The sequence below is a fragment of the Dreissena polymorpha genome, chromosome 1 (genome assembly GCF_020536995.1).
Source record: "Dreissena polymorpha isolate Duluth1 chromosome 1, UMN_Dpol_1.0, whole genome shotgun sequence".
Classification (NCBI taxonomy): domain Eukaryota; kingdom Metazoa; phylum Mollusca; class Bivalvia; order Myida; family Dreissenidae; genus Dreissena; species Dreissena polymorpha.
The window spans coordinates 208222691-208234436 of NC_068355.1; the positions used below are offsets into that span (position 1 = coordinate 208222691).

Genomic DNA, 11746 nt, shown 5'->3' on the forward strand with positions numbered 1-11746 from the left:
ATGTTTTCCCAATTTTGCAGCGTTTGTGATCTTTGATGAAATAAATAATCTAAATATATTACACTTTCGTCGGGCCGGATGGTACAGTTAGAGCGCTGGACTACCACACTAAAGCTGGTAACCCATCTAACCCAGGAAAGTGTGGGTTGTTGAAATGACCGCCGTTATATGACTGAAATACTGTTCAAAACGGGGAAAAGTCCTACACAAACAAAGCAAACGTGCCATTAAAACAAGATCGTAGTTATGCTTAGATTTTTCTCCCGAAATCTTAAGTTATTAAGTACCAAAGCACAGCGAGTAATTATTTTAATGCATGAAGTCGGATTAAAATGACGATTTTTTTATTTTTATAGAAAGGCTGGCTATTTGGATCGAAGCAGCGCGTTAAAGGCGAAATTTTTACGCATAAGTACGTTTACTGTTTACTATTAAATATCGATAGTTTGTTTCGTATCTTATGTATCAATCACAAATTCGTGAAATGTACGCCATTTTAATTTCAGTACTTTTTCGGAAAAATATGCAACGCCTGTTCTCAGTTGTCGATGGCGTTTAATGAGGGATAAAAGCTGTTGACAGACTAACAGTTGTTATAAGTTTAAAACTTGTGTAATACAAATTGTGTCCGACTCTCATTAACATAAACATACCTGGTTATATAAATGCATAGTTATGCATAGCCAATATAATTTATTAGAAAATATTACTCCCGTGTAAACGCAGCTGTGTCGTGAGACAAAAATCTGATGACGTCAACCGACGAAACTCGGTACCGTTCACACTATTTGAATGCTGAACGTTTATGTAAGAAAGTCTTTAAATATTTGCTCCTCCTCTTCTTCGGTGTAATTTTTTACGACAAATGTGGTGCCATTGTGAGCCCCAGCTATCATGGCAGACAGATCTGCAAGTCATAAAAACAATTGGCAATTTGTTTTACAACGATGATATTTAAGCCTGTTGCTGCTGTATTGACGTCACTACTTGGATAATGGGATGTTTGTCTGTTTATTTTGTCTTCTGAGAATAAATGCACAAGTGTGTGCCTTATTATTGCAAGTAATTAAAAACAAGTAATAACAAACTATAAGTTTTACTTCATGTTTCTTTTTAAATTGTTATTGTTTTATTACGGACACGTATACTAAAGTATTACGTCCATGGTAAAATACAAGTTGCTAAAAATTGCCAAAAACAATAGTAATAATACTGTTCAATCGGTCAGGATATAAATCAGTTTAATATGTAAATAAAATACTAAATATTTACAGCTGATACCTGGCTGATAAACCACTGTCTGTTAAAGCAAAACATGATACTTCATGTTTTATAAAGATATAATACATGAAGTAATTTAATTAACAACTCGAACATTTTTTTATATCAATACACTCACGTTTATCAGGCGAAGGTCTGCAGAGACACAGTATCTTTTTGCCCATGGCCACGGCTCGTCCGATCTCGTACCCCACTCCAATAGAGGTCTGGGTTACCTCGGCTACCACAACTGAAATTAAACACGATTGGCTTATAACCCATTTTGACGACTTCTTTGCAGATCATAGTAACCAGTGTGCAGGATCACGTGACTTTGTGGGAACCGGTAAGAGGTTGTGTTTTTTTTCCGAATAACTTTTTAAAACATGTTTTTTCTTAAAAATGTTAACTAGTGCATTCAATATAGATTTTATGCTGCTTATGGCAGTGTGAAATACATTAGAATTATTTTATTTAATATGAATGTGTTCTTGTTCAAAATTTCTATGTTGATACGGTTATGCTACACGCAACGCAAAATTTTGTCACCGATTTCAGACGTATTCAAGGATTGATTCTTATACCTTAAGATATCGGCACAAACTGCAAGAAAAACTGACTTTTATGCACTAAGGATTTTTGCAAATGAATTTCAATAACTTGAGATATTTGCAAAAAATAAGTTCTTAACGGTGTGTTTATATTCTGTCCAGCCCGTGTGTAAACCCATGAAAACCCCGTTGATTTTGCATCCTGGTAACGCCGGATGTATACACTAAACGGTGTGTCCACCTTGTTCAATACGTCAAAGTTCAAACACGCGCCATATACTTACATCATTGGATTATGTTTAGACATTATTTGATGTTTATCGTGTTTTCAGATATTTTAATTTGCTGCATTTAAAATAAAGCAAAACAAAATGTTGGAACCTGAATAAGAATACCATGTGCCGCCAATCTTTTGTTGAACAGCAACCTTTTTTCTCTCGCTGAAGATAATTTTGTTATTTACCTTGTATTCTCTTGCTAAGCCTATCTTTGTTTTAAACGGTATTTTTCTATGATTTTCGCGACCGAAGTTCAATGGCTATGAGGTAAGGACCTATAATGTAAATCACCATCCCCAACTGTTCAATTAGGATGCTAGTAAAGAATATATTATAAACATATATTGTACTGAACATACCAGTACTTAACTAATTTGCTAGTTAAATGCGCTTTGATAAAGGTCGAGGTACCACAACATGATAAACATCGAGGTACTACCATGACTGCAACCTGATAAAGTTCGAGGTACTACCATGACTCCAACATGATTAAGGTCGTGGTACTACCATGACTCCAACATGATAGAGGTCGAGGTACTACCATGACTCCAACATGATATAGGTCGAGGTACTACCATGACTCCAACATGTTATAGGTCGAGGTACTACCATGACTCCAACATGATACAGGTCGAGATACTACCATGACTCCAACATGATAAAGGTCGAGGAACTACCATGACTATAACATGATAAAGGTCGAGGTACTACCTAGACTCCAACATGATAAAGGTCGAGGTACTACCATGACTCCAACATAATAACGGTCGAGATACTACCATGACTCCAACATGATAAAGGTCGAGGTACTACCATAACTCCAACATGATAAAGGTCGATGTACTACCATGACTCCAACATGATATAGGTCGAGGTTCTACCATTACTCCAACAAGTTAGGATCCATTTCCGGTATTCCCATCAAACTCGCACATTTGATGTCATGCACTTAACGTTTGGTCTGTGTTTAACAACGAATTGAAAGACCTAAGAATAGAGAATACTAAATAATAATTTGTGGGTTCGCAATTAAGAAGTAAGAATTTGTTATTTATTCATCACCAACTATCACTAAATTAAACAAGGCAGGTTGTTACTTTGAATGTTTCGCCCTTTTAAATAGTATTTCAACAATATTTGAGTCATACAACAGAGGTAAGATAAACTGGTCAGCTGGTTACCTGTGCATATGTGTACATGCCAGTAGCTGAAAACTGAATTATTTTAATCAGAGGAAGGGGGAGTGGGGTCGGTCAAAGAAAGCATTTTATTACGAATCCGCATTCAAACTATGAGGCCAGACTACAAACCGAACGCGATATCATCAGATTTTTCGTCAGTCCAGACTACACATCGAACGCGATATCATCAGATTTTTCGTCAGTCCAGTTCATCAGATTTTTCGTCAGTCCAGTCAAGTTTCGTCTGAGTAAGTCGGTCCTCTTAAATATGCATGAATTGCAAATTACATGCATTCTTTGAAAAAAAGAGCATTAAGGCACAACCTCAATTATTAATAATATTTGATTATTAGTTTCAGTCAACGAATGGGTTATTGAAACATGCCTTGTGTAATCGTCATCTGTAATGTAAACTTATACGACGCACATTCAGCACGTTAATTTGAAAATATGAGCAACATGTGAGCGCTTACCATCACTCTCTTCCAGCCACCGAACAACTCGGTCGTATATGCACTTGTCAGTCGCATCTGTCTCATCTAAAATCAAATAAATATAATACATGTAACTGAAATCACCAATTCTTATATAATCTAAATAATATTTTCGAGCTCATTTCATTATTCACATTCGTAACCCGTGAAGCAGTGAAAACAATCATTCACATTCGTAACCCGTGAGACAGTGAAGAAGTAGTTAAACTTTTAGAATGTTTATACCTGTGCCTGTATTATGCCTCCAAGAATGTCAAAATACAATGTGCCTTCTTAAGACTAGTCAGTATAGCTACCCTAATAAACCATTTTATACAACCGAACGTCTTCATTATAATTATTACCGTTACATAACTTATCCTATTAATTATATAGTGACACACGTGATATACCGTACTTGAAGAAGATATCTCAACGTAAAAATATACAGGTATGATTTCTTTGCTGTCACTATTAAACGTGACACAAATGATGTTTGTAGTATTTTACTTTTTTCAACATCTTTCGAGCCAACGTGATCTGTAAGCACTTCTCCGTAAGTTTGAAGCTTCTCAATTAGTCGTTCGTATATTTCAGCATCCTGTCGGCCTCCTCTCATGCTGCCGCCAAAAAATATCTTCATTGTCTTCACTGAAATCTTAAGAACATATACCCTTACTTAGAAACATAATTAAAGTTACCGGTAATCATTGTGTTTCTAGAAATACCCAACATGTTAATAAACTTACCGCACATTCTACCAGCGATTTGTATTTAATAGAAAAGGAATGCAAATACATGTGGGTTATTCTGCAACAAACAATCGGCGGGGTCTAATCTTTTGAATTAAGTTCCGAAAATTTCAACTAAATATTTGGTGAAAGGCACGTGCTTAAGGGCGTGATTTAGCAAACTTTTAACAAACACATAGGGTATCACATGATATACATTGCGTTCCATGTAGCATAACCATCACTCACGATTTTCTTTTACCTTCAACATGTTTTATATAGTTGTTTGAGCATGTTCATTGGCTAGTTATAACGATATAGACTTCACGCAATTTAATCAACTGTCTTTATTTATCATGCCGTTTATGCATAATTATTTACTTTCCTAATTTAACAGCATGTGATAAAGATATCGGACGCTAGTTTTAATTTCATACCACGATTCTTTGAACTCCTTTTAAATTCAATAGTAAGCTAACCAAAGGTTCGATTACTGAAAAAAATCCTGATCTCATTTAATAAAATAAGGTATGAACTAACCGATATCGTTGTATTCTATATTTCTTCATTATGATGAGTTTTTACAGCACAATAGTTTTACACGTTTTATGTTTTAGATTGGTCAATTTGGCATTTAGTTTGCATTCATAAGCATAATGTTTTCACCGCATTAAACCATACTTATGGCGTCCCACTTTTTATCCAATTAGTGTGTACCAATCATACCGACGTGATTTCAAATTATTTATATGTGTTGACATAATAGAAACGCAAGCGTGAATTTTTTTTTATTCGGAAAAATGCCGGATTCAGGATTTAAATGGTTCTAATATTGTACAGATGAAGTATTATAAATTCGAAGTAAAATCGAAGTAATATTTTTCCTAAGTCTTGGTTATAGGTGTAATATCCAACCGTTGTGCTTGTTATCAAACCACTCAGATTCCCACCCTAGTTTGCTGTTCATCAGTATCTAAGGGTTGGAAAGGAAGCCTTTAAAACATGAATCTAGTTAGAAAGATCTTGTATTAAATTTAACTTTATAAGGGACTTCACATGCGTAAAAATAGCTATCTAAGTGGAAAAGGGTAAAAACAAATAATTTAAATAAAGAATAAATATAAAATAATACATAATATAGTTTACTGAAACAGCATGGAATTAAAATGAACATTGCATTACGTTTTTGTCCTTTTTTGCCTAAACTGCGCGTTAAAATGCAGTTTTTGAAAGTAATGCGCCATGCCCCTTTGCCCTCCTGGGAAAACATTAATATGATGTGCTACACAGATAGCTCTAGTAACAACCGTTCAGAAAAGTTATTTTTTTCTAAATAAACAAATTAAAATACACTGGGAAGTTATGTATTATTATCATGATTTAACAATCACCAAAAAATAAAAAGCTTTTGATGGGACTATTGCAAAACTTCTAATGACACAGATATAGTCGCGGGGTCTGAATAATTCAAATTGAATACCACATGAAACAAAACCTGCCTATCCTTGCACCCACAGGACAGCTTTTTTACAATAATGTTTGATACATCATGGAGCAAATTTGAATTCCTTTAGTTTAATGTTTGGACCAAACACAGTTAGATGTTAACATGCTTACGCTAAAGTCTAATGCGCTTACCTGAGACCCAAAGGAACTAACTTTTGTTGATGGTGCAGTTCAAAATAATGAAAGTACTTTATGAAACATATATATTTAATTTCTAGGCACATCAATATTTAAATTCTAGACACGTATTTATTGTTGATATCTCATGATATTGTTAAAACAAATGTTCTGACCGAGGTTCATGAAGAACAAAATGACTTCTGGAGTAAACTTGCTTTTTTAGAAAAGCTTATACGACCGAGTTTCAAACTCATCCTAGATTTAATTGGGACAAATGTTCTGACCACGTTGCATGAAGAATGGCAATTAAAAACCTTTAACTGTAGCCTTAGGTAAAACTGCCTGCCCCCTGGCGGCCTCATGGCACTCACTGTTTTCAATGGCCACGAGTTATATCTCGGCAATGCAGAGACAAAATTAGAAAAAAGGTTTGAACCAAATTTTATGAAGATATATGTGGCGTCAAGAAGGTTCACAAGCTTGTTTTTATAATTCTACCTATAGTGACTAAGTTTCTAACCCAATGTGACCCTGTTTAAAACTCGCATGAGATATCAATGGGAAGCATAATCTTAACACGTTGTATGATGAACGGGCAATAACTGTACCCTCTAGTGTAATCACAAAATTCAGTTTCGAACTCAGCCGTTATAGTACTAGGACCAATGTTGTCACCAAGCAGCGATTTTTTGCCCCATTGGGAAAAGTTCCAGTACCAGCCCAATTGGGTAAAATGTGTACGGAAGCCCCTACAATTTCACATCGTGATGTCTTCAGATTGGGAAATTGGTGAATTTGATTTTTTTTTCTCACAAATACTTTTTGATTGATAACTAAGTGTTGTCAAGTCGCCAATATTATATTTACTTATGTTCAAGCCATAGAGCTGCAAAGGGAAAGTAACTCAAGGTTGCATTTTATTTTACAAAAAATGTTTTAAATTGTTTTAAACCTGCAATGGGAATTTTTTGGCAGTTGGGAAATTTGTTCACAATTGGGAAATGGCCGTTTCCCGGAACTTTATACCGAATGCAAAAAAAACGCTGCCAAGTTTAATGAAGGTTGGAAATAAATGAGGCCACTAGACTGTATTTAAGTTTAACTTACAGTTCATATTTACCTAGTTGTTGAGCCTTTGTAACACAGTTTAACACTCAAGCAAAATATCACAATGATACTTATAGGGAAAACATCCGACGTCTAGAGTTTCCATAAGCTCTCCCTTTAATTTCACATTTGAACTACATTTTAATCTCATGCGATAGTCTTAGCAAATGACCTTCAGAGTTTTCACGAGTTTTACTAAAATGTTTTATAAGAATTTTCAATGGACACTACACATGTGTACAAAGTTGAGATATCATAAGAACAAAAGCTGTAATCAAGTTTCATAATGATTGGCAAAATGTATTGAACGTTCACAAGTTTTCACTATAGTCATACTAAGAAAACTGGCACGCCCCGAGGCGGCCACGTATTTCAATGGACTTGAACCATACTCAACAGCCCGTTACCGCTTTCCGACTCTGCCGAAATTTCATTGGGAAACTTTTTCTTACCAAGTTTCATGAAGATTATAAATAAATTTGCCTTTACTGTGTTAAAATGGCAAATTGTAGACAAACAACGCACAACAGACAAAAGTGGATCATAAAACTCACCATGAGCTTTGTTATGCTCAGGTGACTTTAACATGTATATTATGTACAATAACTCAAAATATTTATCTTAAAAATTACACACTGGTATTCAGTGGCATCAACGGTGCCATTTTAAGAAGAAATATCAACCCAACAAATGTAAGGCTTGAAACAAGTATTAAAATGAAGTGCAAAGAGAGTAGTTATAACCTTATTTCTTACATATATACATTTGTAAATAGTATTAATGTACACCAAAGCACATCATTTAAACTGCAGTTTAAAAATGCCATGGGTGCTTATTATCAAACTTACAGCATTTCACCTTTGTGTCAGGACTTCTTGTTTGCGAATCTTAATCCTTAAGAGAACACTTACCTTTTGAATCTGAATAATAACAATGTATTTCTATACAAATAATCTGTTTCAAGAAAGAACATTAAGTACTATATATATGACCCTGGTACACAGATGTATGGGGGGGGGGGGAAATAAGATTAAAAACACCATATAAGAGTGCGTTTCGCTACAAACATTTAGCCCACATCATGTTCTAGGGTACCTATTTAACAACTTACGTAATCAGATTTTAGCAGAGATTTTTCCTTTCAAAAGGCAAGCATTTGCAAAACATAATACCAGAAGGGAAAACTGTTCTCATGTATCTTTAAACTGGGTGTTAAGAATTCCGGAAAAAGTTCTATTCGTCATAATGTGCCTTGTATGGGGTAAACTAAGCATAAAAGTAGCATTTCAGAGGTCATTAGACCCCAGAAAATGGCTTGTTTATACATGTGCATGGAAATGGCTTGACCCCTGAAATGTCTATGTCGGATAATTCCCAGTCTTTGCGCACATGTGAGCAAGCATCAGTCTGCATTATATACTCTCTTGCTTGTGATCTGTGAACAATTTAAGTTTTTCGGTTCACATCTTAAATCACTTGTAGGTCACTGGAAGTGTTATCAAACTGTTTTTTATAAATATTTTTAGATAGGTTATCACGTGCTCTAAAAGAGCTGAAAATCGTTAATTAGTAGGGTTAAAATATAATCTGAATCATCTTATCAAAACATGAACTGAGCCTTTATTGCCCATGCAATAGTACTCGTGACATACCCACCACATTTAAATCAGAGAATGCAAAAATCACAGTACAAAGGCTGTTCAATACTTTGTATGTAACTTGGCTGATAAATTCAATCCTATATTTTAGTTATCTTAGTTTTAGACAACTATGTTAAATCAACAATCTGACAAAATATATTTTCAGGATAAATGGGGACGATAACCCATACTGCACTATGGATGTTCTAACATTTTACCTGTCTACATGTATTCATGTCAGGTGAGTTAAGGACATGAGATAACGCATATCATTAGGTGAAGTGAATGCAAGATAATTGAAATAGTATCAGACTTTATATATTGGTTTTCCCATTTTTGGAACATTAAAAATAGAATAATAACGTTGATAAATGGCGTGACTGCAATCATATTTGATATACCCGTGTTTTGGTGATGAGTCGTAAACGGAACCAGTTTCAATAATGCATGTGGAATACACAGTGTTAATCTGGTTCAAAATATGTTAAAAGTATAAATATCTTTATAAAACAACCACACTGATTTCAGGCTTAAAGTTTCACGAGAAATTAAGTACTATTTTACATTCATGGATAAGAGTATTCACATATTATGCAAATACAGTTATGCCGCTCTTTGATGTAATGTTCACGATATTAAATTATGTACGTTAATGATATCCTTAAATATTTATAGTAAAAGAAATAGCAAAGACACATACACGAGTAAGCATAAACATTGAAAACGTCACTGAAACTGGTGGGTCATAAAACAGTTACCAAGTAACGATAATAATTTCGTGATAACTAAAAATCGCAGTATAGCAATTGTACTGTTCTTTTGTTCATAATTGATTGATGCCAAAGCTGCATATTGAAGGAGATTAAAACAAAGTACAGAGTACAACTAAAAGGGCCCTGTCCAGTTCTAACGGAATTATTATCGTTACATGTCACATGTTGAATCTCCCTCAATATGCAGGATGCGCATCAATCAATTATGAACACTAATTTGAATCTATTCAATACTTTTCGAGTTACCAGTATAACCCGTACTAAAGCTCAAAATGCGGGTCAAACATAACAAAGAAAAGCAACAACTAAGTAAAACGCATGATATTTTATTACTTGTTAATCGTACAGAGACCTTTATTACTTATTGACATTGCAAGAAGAAATTTGTGGTGATACATAAGAATAAAACAGAAGAGGAAAGAGGAAATAGCAACCACGATAACTGTTTGAAGTGCATTCAGAACTTCGATTATTAAATCGCCAGCTGTAGGTTTAGCTTGACGCGTAAAGTTGCCTTATTGCTGTTCTCGTAGAATGTATATGACAAGCAGCCACGACATCAGCAATAATCATGTTTACTTCAATAAACTCTGTCAAACTTGTAGATAAATCTTCTTACGAACATGTTTATGTAAACTCCAATACACATTGTGTTTATTTACAATCGCGAAAATATGTGATAATTGCCAATTTAAATTGTATACGCATACAAATTACGATCTAACTAAACAATTTAAACTTAACATTAATTACACATTTAAAACCCAATTTACCATAAACAGCAATTAACATGAAAAACTACAACTTAAATTGTCGATACTCACGCCTAGTTTGTGAACCAAACGTACACGTACTGATAACGCAGGTCTGGATGTTAGTAATCTTATGGAAGGAGCGACAAATGTCTGTTATGTTCTTGGGATCCCTTTATCTATACTGTACGATGGTGTATATTTCGAAATGTATGAGGCCCTTTTCGAGCCAGGGACGTCATTATGTGTGTGGAGCCGGAGTGTGTCCCAGCACTCCTACCTAATTAGATTATTTGACTCACGTAAGTTGGAGCGAATTTTGAATTAGATCTATAGCTGCAATTAGTTTCAATAATCCAACTCCCAGCTACTGACCCTCCGAGTCTCTGAGCTGTACGTATGAACTCATAAAAGCTCAGAGTATTCAAGAATAACTATAGCTACAATTTCCAGCTATTTCGTTGTTATTGACAGATTTGTCAATTTTGGCGTGGTATTGTGATGCAGGGGGAAGCCCGAGTACCCGGCGTAAACCCCACATGTCAGTAATGGTGACCACCAACCAAACTCACATGCTGCCGGGATCGCGAATTGCACCAAAGTCGCTTAGGTGAGAAGCACTTTACCACTGCGCTAGCCGGACAGCCACAATGTATGTAATGTGTTTGTGTGTATTTCGAGAATAATTGATCCTTTCCAAGCAAGAGGCTACATTATGGGTGGACCCGGAGTTTGCCCCAACAGTCCTAACTTATTAACTTACAAGATTCACAAAAGTAAAGAAGAATGATGAATAATAGCTGCAATTTTCAGCTATTTTGTTGTTACTTAAAGATTTTCAATGTTGGTGTGGTGTTGTGTTGTTGGGGTGTGGGGGAAGCCGGAGTATCCGGGCGAAACCCCACCGTTGTAGGGCTGGTAAAGCATTATATATCAAGGAGACGAACGTACACGTTATATCAGTTAGGTTTAACAAAAGGTAAAATCAAGAAGTTCATCACTTGACCCTTAAATTCAACGTCAGTAGTAAAAATGCAGGCGGAAATATAGATTCACGGTAAATTATTGTACATATATATATTATTATTTTTTCTGTCTATCGTCATAAGAAAAAAATGCATGGATTCAGCTTCATTTGCGTATATATAAACAATTGTAGATGAGTTCTTAGTTTACGAAAACTCGTTTATCCAAATTTCATAATTATCGGGGGCGCAAGCAATTAACGCAATTTTAAATAAGTAAATTCTTATTTCATTTTTTCGTCGAATGCGCATCCTAGAATTCGTCTTTTTAATAGCCTGAAATTTCGCTACGTTTTTCTTCTAAAACATTAACGACTTGAGCGATGTAACACTTTTTCTAAAATATTGT

The 11746-nt window shown here is 34.9% G+C and overlaps 1 protein-coding gene across 1 annotated transcript; it reads right to left on the bottom strand.

Annotated features, from left to right (window-relative positions):
• Nucleotides 1-596: 596 nt before the first annotated feature.
• Nucleotides 597-10464, bottom strand: LOC127864798 (2'-deoxynucleoside 5'-phosphate N-hydrolase 1-like). Its single transcript, XM_052404673.1, has 5 exons — nucleotides 10394-10464; nucleotides 4254-4401; nucleotides 3744-3809; nucleotides 1400-1510; nucleotides 597-907 (listed from the first exon to the last, which is right to left on the bottom strand). Exons 1-5 carry the CDS (start codon nucleotides 10394-10396, stop codon nucleotides 804-806), a joined length of 432 nt encoding a protein of 143 aa, XP_052260633.1. The 5' UTR covers nucleotides 10397-10464; the 3' UTR covers nucleotides 597-803.
• Between the last annotated feature and the right edge of the window lie 1282 nt (nucleotides 10465-11746).

Excerpts from the sequence above, each read along its gene's own strand:
- LOC127864798 (XM_052404673.1), bottom strand. Across the intron at positions 3,810-4,253 it reads CTCGAAAGATGTTGAAAAAA|ATGAGACAGATGCGACTGAC; the intron begins GTAAAATACTAC and ends ATTTGATTTTAG. Across the intron at positions 1,511-3,743 it reads GTGGCTGGAAGAGAGTGATG|TTGTGGTAGCCGAGGTAACC; the intron begins GTAAGCGCTCAC and ends GTTTAATTTCAG.